The sequence below is a fragment of the Pundamilia nyererei genome, unplaced genomic scaffold, assembly GCF_000239375.1.
Source record: "Pundamilia nyererei isolate P.nyererei 1_Seehausen unplaced genomic scaffold, PunNye1.0 scaffold00115, whole genome shotgun sequence".
In the NCBI taxonomy this organism is placed as follows: Eukaryota; Metazoa; Chordata; class Actinopteri; order Cichliformes; family Cichlidae; genus Pundamilia; species Pundamilia nyererei.
The window spans coordinates 1,531,238-1,539,325 of NW_005187516.1; the positions used below are offsets into that span (position 1 = coordinate 1,531,238).

The 8,088-nt window shown below is 40.1% G+C and overlaps 1 protein-coding gene across 3 annotated transcripts in view; it reads left to right on the plus strand.

Annotated features, from left to right (window-relative positions):
- LOC102214260 (MAGUK p55 subfamily member 7-like) overlaps positions 1–5,628 on the plus strand; it is a 28,810-nt gene extending 23,182 nt beyond the window's left edge. For all 3 annotated transcript variants that reach the window (XM_005741961.1, XM_005741959.1, XM_005741960.1), the window contains 4 exons: positions 48–141; positions 271–379; positions 3,316–3,459; positions 5,349–5,628. In XM_005741961.1, coding sequence (XP_005742018.1) covers positions 48–141; positions 271–379; positions 3,316–3,459; positions 5,349–5,579 — 578 coding nt within the window. In that variant the 3' untranslated portion in view covers positions 5,580–5,628. The remainder of the gene's footprint in view (positions 1–47; positions 142–270; positions 380–3,315; positions 3,460–5,348) is intronic.
- Positions 5,629–8,088: the final 2,460 nt, after the last annotated feature.

Below are 8,088 nucleotides of genomic sequence, written 5' to 3' on the forward strand. Positions count from 1 at the left end.
CGCTAAAATGCGTTTCATCTCCCGCCTGCCGTGCTCTTCTCTTACAGACACCACACGGGAGAAGAAAAGGCAGGAAAGCGAAGGTGTGGATTATCATTTTGTGTCAGTCCACATGTTTGAAGAGCTCATTCTGAGTCACAGGTACTCCATTAGCATGTGTTCCCATGGTATTAAAATAATCTCGCTTGCATTTTGTCCACTCACTCTGTCTACTCTGCCGTTTTAATTGTTTTCATGTCTGTTCCTGTCCCTGATGCTTTCTGCCTCCAGGCTTATTGAGTATGGGAGTTACAGAGGTCACTACTATGGAACGAGTCTAGACTCTGTGCACAGAGTGATGGCAGAGGGCAAGGTCTGCCTCCTGGATGTTCACCCCAGTGTAAGCATTGTGCCATCCAAAAAGTCATGTGTCCCTAATAAACAGTTCACGCTGATCCTTCACACTAAATAATCATTCATTGTGAGCCAGCACCTTTTTCAGAAATGGAAATTTACAGTCCGGTTTTTGTCCTGTGGCCTTTTCACGTTGAACTAATAAAAGTAAAGTTTCCAAGTCCCATGTGTCACCACAAGGGTTTAGTTTTTTATTTTAGTTATGCTGGGAAGCCAGTGAGGGATCACACTGTACTTGCTTTTTTGCATGATCTGTGGAGCAATAGCATGAGCCTCCTCACTTTTTAAACCCTGCAGTTTAAAGCAACAAATAAGGACTGAGTACTCTGCTTCTATCAGAAGAAGAACATTCCTGTGTGGACTTTTCCCCAAGTTAGCTTTAGGATATGAGGGCAGTCCAAATTTGTGGAGGGAAAAATGGGATAAAATCATAGACTGTATATAAGAGATGAGCATTATCCAACAGGACATCATCTGTAGATCTTTGAAGTCCCACTTTGAAGCCTGACATTCACAGCTTGTTTTCTGGGAGCCAGAACATTTTGAACATGTAATTATACCGAGGGTGGGGTGCAGGGAAGTTTTCAGTTAACACCACCAAGTTTAGTGACAGCATGGGTACACTGCACAAGAACAGATATTTGCTAAACACGGATAACTTGGGCAAACTGCTAGTACAACTTTATTATTCTTTGGTCATATAGGCACTAACACCAAACAAGGTCACCAAGCAGGCTTTTACTGCCCCTCTTTTAAAAATAATCATTCCCCACTTAAAAATGAACTTTGAGCCATCTAAGGGGTACAAATAAATAAATAATAATCCCACAAAAAGTTATCATAAAGGGGGAAATTAGCGATCCAGGCCAAAACAGTTTTTGAACCAGAGTGCTAACATGTTTTTACTCTGAGGTTAACATTTGGAAATGTTTGGGAATTTGAGGCAGTGCAGTTTTTGTCATTTCTTTCTACAGTTCTTTCTGTCAACCTTAGAGACTGACACTTTATCCTGTCCCTAATCCTATTGGGTTACACATGTCAGTGAGCTAAAAATTATTATTATTTTTTGAGAAATTTAACCGATCCTTTCATTGTTTTGCTGATAACATCTTGATTTTTTTCCCCCTGTGAAATCTAATGACCCCAATTCATTAGGTTTAGTTCGACTGCCTTAAAGAATTGGTTAAACATTAATTTTCTTAATTTTAATGAACAGAAATGAAAACAGAGATTGTTATGTTTGGTTGTGGTGAGCAGCTGTAGGACTGTGTTTCCTCTGTGTTGGCTCTCTCACTACTCTCACTGCTCGGATTGACCTGACTTGCATCGACTGGTTTTCCATTACAATCCAGTACCATCTAATGTCCATGGTTGTCGTCAAAGCAACACTGCAGAGCATCCCGTGACGTAATTAGTATGCGATGCGGAAGGCTAAACCAAAGTGGACGTCGAGCCAACAATATACCTGGTATTCTGTTGCTTCTCGTCGGACTCGGGAGCCGGGGCGTTGTTTTTTGTAGCCATTTCCCTCGTTTCCTGGTTTCAAAAATGGCAGTTTTGATCTTTGTGAATGAGACACTCTTGTGACTCATCAAGTGATGCCACTGACCAGCCAATCGGTAGCATGGCAGTCTGACGACGTCACATTTTAGTACCTGCTTGGATTGCTTTTAACTGCGGCCAAGCAGGTACTATTTTAGTACCTGGTACTATGACTTATTGGAAAGCCCTGAAAACCCTGGCGAACCGTGCCGAGTCAATCCGAGTAGGTACTAATGGAAAAGGGGCTTATGGGTCGTTCATTTATCAATCTGTTAAAAACTTGGGTGTTGACAGCTCTTTTAACTTGGATAAACAGATTATTTCTGTGATAAAACTGCTTCTTTTACCAGCAGAGATTATTGGCCAAAGTGCAGCCTTGCCTTTCTTATGACTCAGAGTCATACATGCTCTTATTATTGTATTGTATTGACTGTATTATTGTTATTCTTTGTATGTAGGAAAGAAATGGAACACAAAAACATGAACATATTACTCCAATTTTAGCTTCACTCCATTTGAGTTCTGTCAACTTTAGGTTTAATTGTAACATTTTATTGATCATTTTTACGTTTCTAATTGGGCTGGCACCACTGTCTTTGTCTGATCTTATTCATGCTCATACTCCTGTCAGAGCACTGAGGTCTTCTACTCAGATTATTCTCAGTAGTCTGAGATTTAGCCTTTAAAAATAGTGGACACAGAGCTCTCAAATTGTGTCCCTGAGTCTCTGGAATGCCTTATTATTTCATATTAGAACTGACCAAACAGTTGCTACATTCAAGTCCTTCCTCAGGACTCATTTCTACTCTCTGGCCTTCATGTCGAGCTAAATCTAGACATCTTGTAATTATTTTGTTTGTTGTTATTGAAAGCCTGTGAAGCACTTTGGTCAACCGTGGTTGTTTTAAATGTCCTATACCAATAAACTTGACCTTGACCTTGATGGTTTGTAAAAGCCTTTGGACCTTTGGACAAACCTTTTAATTATACGCTGTGTCACACTGCTCGTTGTAATCCGGTTTTATATCGGATAGCAACGTTTCTGCTTGGTTAAATGGGAAATAAGTGAACAGTTAAAGTAAGATTTCTACTCGGCTCCACATGAGATGGTGAGACATACGAGACAATGGTTCTTCTAGGAAAAAAACAACAGTTTCTAAGCTCTCACAAGTAATTACTTTGCCACAGTTGAAGTAACAGTAGTAGCTTTACATCATGGGAGTTGGATAAAGTTATGATTTTGTGTTTTTTTCTGCCAAACAGAATCTGAAGCTGTGGCCCAGTCTTCAGAAAACACATGTGTATTGTTTAGACAACATATTTTATTACAGATACTTGCCTTCTGTCTTCAACTAATCTAATCCTCTTTTGTTCCAACAGAAAATAAAGCGTGTGTACACGTCTGAATTTAAACCATACGTGGTGTTTGTCAAGCCACCGCGCATAGAGGAGCTACGCCTCACCAGACGGAGAGCTAAATTTGTCTGCGATGAAGAGGATATTAACCAAGTCAGGATCTTTTCAGTAAGAAAAAACACACACAGTCCAGCAATTGCATGGTGAACTAAGGTTCCTGTTCCATGTAACGACATGACAGTATGAGGACAAACATTGTGGCACACGCCCCGAACTAACACACACCTCAGTTTACACTGGCGCTGTGGTTTGCATTTAGAAGACATGGGAAGTTACAAAACTGCTTTCTGATTGGCTCCTTCTCCAATAAGATAACATCTAAGGAAGCGTATTTGTGTCAGAGATAAAAGTTTCAGCTTATGTGTGATATTGATCATGATTTAAATGGGGGAAAAACTAAAAGAAAACACAAACAAAAACCTGTAACAATAAATAGGCGATAGCAAGGAATCACATTAAATAGGGAAACAAACTTAAATTATTCACCAAATTGATGTAGACTGAAGAGTCTGTGCATTTTATATTGTTCTGTTGAGTATCTGCTCTTTTTGACCTCCTAAGATCCGAATTCTTCACCGCATGCATTTTTAATCTCTCTTTGCTATTTGGGCTGACTGGGACCTGATGAATGTAAAAACAAAGAATTACATGATTTATTTATTTTTTTACCTGATTTTTGTTTCTGAGAAAAATGAGATCCACATAAGAGGACATTCGCTTTAAATTTCAATAGGACAGTAGCAGTATAATGTCCTCATAAGTGGATATCAGGCCGTTGTAGAGCAAAATTTAGTATTTTGTTCTAGACAACCCAAAATGTGATGTCCACAAATCTGGACGCAGGTCCTAGGAGTTTAAAACTGAAGCATCTGAAGTTGATGGGGCACAGCGGAATCAAAACATGCTAAGTAACTTTAAAATTGCCCATCTGGGTTCAGATTCATTGTTTGGCCACATGTGCCCAGTTTGCCTTTATCAAACCCACAAGGTGACGCAGCTGTGTTGCAGTAAGTTTTTGGTACTGTCCATTCAGAGTTGAGGCTCGTCTCAAAGGGCTGTGTTTTCAACTTGCGTGAAAAGGCTTCTTGTGCCTTAGCCGACAACTTGTCATATCCCGGCATAATTTTTGTATGTCTGCAAAAGACTGGACAAGTGGAGAACAAAAGAAGAAGTGACAAGCCTAAAAAAATATATACAACTGTTGATCTGTATCTGAAAGCCAGAAAAGGCCTTTGAGTTGATCCATATACTGTTTACTGAAACCTCATCAGACATCTCAGTGTGAAGTTTTTGGTTAAAATCGCCATCAATATTAGACAGAGGAGGTCAGGAGAGAGGTAAGTTGAGCTACAGCTGTAAAACACAGTGGAGGCTCTGTCATGGTTTGTGGGTTTAGCCATTAGTACTGAAGATTTTGTCAAAATTGACGGAATTATGAGCACAGAACCGTCAGATTTGTATGATGCAGTAACTTTTGGAAAGCATCTGTTTAGCAACAGCTTCATTTCTCAGCACCACAGTGATCCCAAACACACTGCCAATGCAGTAAAGTCACACCTGGATAGAAAAACATACAATGGCTTTCCCAGAGGCTGGACCTCAAATTTATTGAAGCAGTGTGGGAGCATCTTGACAGAGAAGGCAACAAAAGGCAGCCAACATCCAAAGAAGAGCTTTGAATGTCCTTCAAGAAGCCTGGAGAACTATTTCTGAAGACTACTGAGAGAAATGACAAGAAAGCTGCCTAAGGGAGTTTAGGCTGTGTTGAAGAATAAAGGTGGTCATATCAAATATTGACTTTCAACTGCACAAACTGATTTTGCCAGTACTTCCATTTATGTTTACACATTTCAGTACATTACTGCACCTATCTCCCATTCTCCTGACAAAATATAAAGAAATGAGCAGTCATTTTGCACAACACTGTACACCACTCCATCTAGGGATAGAATCTTTGTTGTCTGATGGATACTGGTGACGCTATTTTCCTTTCACAGGAGGCGGATTTTGAGGACATGATTGACTTGGCTGAAAACATGGAGCGCCAGTACGGTCACCTGTTTGACAAGGTGATTGTTAATGGAGATATCGCCTCTGCGTTCAGAGAGCTGAGGTCAGACCTCGAGAAGATTCAGGAGGCACGGGTCCAGTGGGTGCCCACAGAGTGGAGCTGCTCCTCACCAACAAAAGCACGGAGAAGCTGTAGTCATCTGCCCAGCTGGATTTGAGATTTATATATGAAGTTAGTAAGAAAAACAAATTAATAAAAATATAACATAGCTGTATGTAATGTGTCATTTTAGAACAAACAACATGGAAGACTGAATTCCATATTTTAATCCTGGGCTAAACAAAAGCTGCGATTTCTAAAGTTTTCCATATTGTCTTTTGTGCACATCCAGTTAGGCAGAATCCATTTCTCCACTTCTCTCCATCTCTCTCTCCCTCCATCTGTCTCTGCTCCTGCTTTTCTGTTGGCATTTGGCTGAAAACATTTCAGTTTGCAGAAGAAGAACAAGAAGAAGGGGGGAAAAAGGAAACTCTCCAGAGCTTGTGGCTGAGTGTAATGCCTCCCTGCCAAGTCGCAAACATCAGCATGTAATTATTCTGACAGCTGCTGCACTTCAATTAACTGTAATGTACACCAGAGAAATATTATTAGTAGCAGTCAGGGAGGCTTTTTTTTGCCAGCTACATGCTATATGGAGCAGGGACACAAACACGATAATAATCATAAACTTTTGCTGAAGCAAGATGAAAAACCGTTTTATGATTGCGAACAGCAGAATGCTGCAAATACTGCAAAGACCCAAAGGTGCAGAAGGTCCAATAACTAATTGTTAAGTGCTCTATTCTGAAAATCACCTTTGTTAAAGAACATTAACCACAACGAGGTGTCTTTTACCCGAAAACATATTGAGACAATTAAAAACAATTGGCAGAAACTCACCATTAGTGACACTCCATTAACAAATACTCATATTTGAGCATCACAGCTGGTCGTCGGGTACAAATTTTACTCCTCTCACTCACACATGGCGAGTAATCCAATGTTTTTATGACTACATTTCTCTACAGCCGTGGTGTTTCCTTCCTCTTTTTTGGATGGTGTGCTCAATTGGGTGTGAAGGAGTGTTAATGGCTCTATCATGTCGTGTTTGCGAGGAAGAGAGAGCAGTGTGATGTGGGGAGACGGTAATGGCTTTCAAGGGACGTAGGCCTTCGTAGACGTACGGAGAGAAGTTATGACAACATATAAAATTGTACTTTAAAAACACAGTGAAGCTAGACGTAGTCGATCGGGCTGCAGCAGCAAAGGGAGCATCATCGAGTCTCAAATATTTATTTGTCTTTGGAAAGCTTATTGTAAGAGTCAAACATAACTGAGTGGACGCAGACAGCATAGATGCATCCACTGGTATGTCTGCATTTCTTTCTTTCTTATTTTCTATTTTAAATGCAGACTCTCAAGACAACACTCGACACTCTTGCCAGGTCTGAAGCCCAACCTGAGCCAAAGCCTGGCAGTGTAATTTCATCACACCGCTGAGAATCTGCAGGCACCCTCTGAGATCATAATGATGCCATTAAAGACACCAGAGTGCTCCAATGAAAACCTGCCGTTTTATGTTCAGAGTAGCTCCCACTTCAAACATTACACAGAAGTATGATGTCAATTGGTCTCGGATAATTTGGCTCAGTCGTGTAGCTGTCTATTTGAAGAATGTAACAATAAATACAACCAATGTTAAACAACATCTAGTTTGTTAGCAGGAAACGTTCATTACTTTTAAACAACCGACACAGTAAAGCACATGGTAAAAGTATATGGGAGATACTTACACAAACCTAAAGCAGGAAGGGAAAGGTTTTTAGTTTATTGCAGAATACTGTAGGTTTAGAGAGTCTTTGGCTGACTCATTTGTGCTGACATTAACCCAAAACAACTTTGCAACACAAAAATCTCAAAAAGACAATTTTGCAACCAATCAAATTCGAATTTTCACCTTAACTTTTTTGCTCTGTTTTGGGTCCAACCACTCCAGAGGCAAATGGCTAGCTCCTTAGGCGCTAAATGCTACACTGCGTTCATGAGCTAGTCAGAAAAGTTTGTCAGTTCGCTCAAGCATCAACAGACATGCTAACGCTTTGTCTTCATGGCCTTGGGGGGTCCTTAGGGACTAGTAAAGCGCTATACAAATACAGGCCATTTACCATTTTACCATTCATCAGAGCATAACATCATTAGCGTTGAAGAAATAATAATTGAAGAAATAGACTAAGTTTTATGCTAGCACTACCTATTTATCTTGGCGCTACAGTTATTTGATTTTGGTTAGCACCATGTCTGAATGTACCGGGGAAATGCATCCTCTTCAGAAACTTAATTTGTCAGTTTATTGTTAATTGCTAACTAATTAGAGTACTTTGAGCTGCTTCATTTCCACTAACTGCAGGCTGTAAACTAAAACAATTAGCTAAAAAATGCTGAAATGCTAAAATAGGACACAGCGCCAGCAGCATGCAACAGAATCTACAACATTTGACAGCACTATCAATAATTGTCTGTTTGAACCAAACGGATTAGAAATAATAATAATAAAAAGAATGCTTGGCGATCTGTTTCTCTGCTTCACACTTTACTGGGTGTTTGTCCCTTTGGATAGGCCTGGAGTTTGTGAACCTGCACGACACATACACAGACACAAGTGCCAAAGTATCCAAACAAAGCGAGAT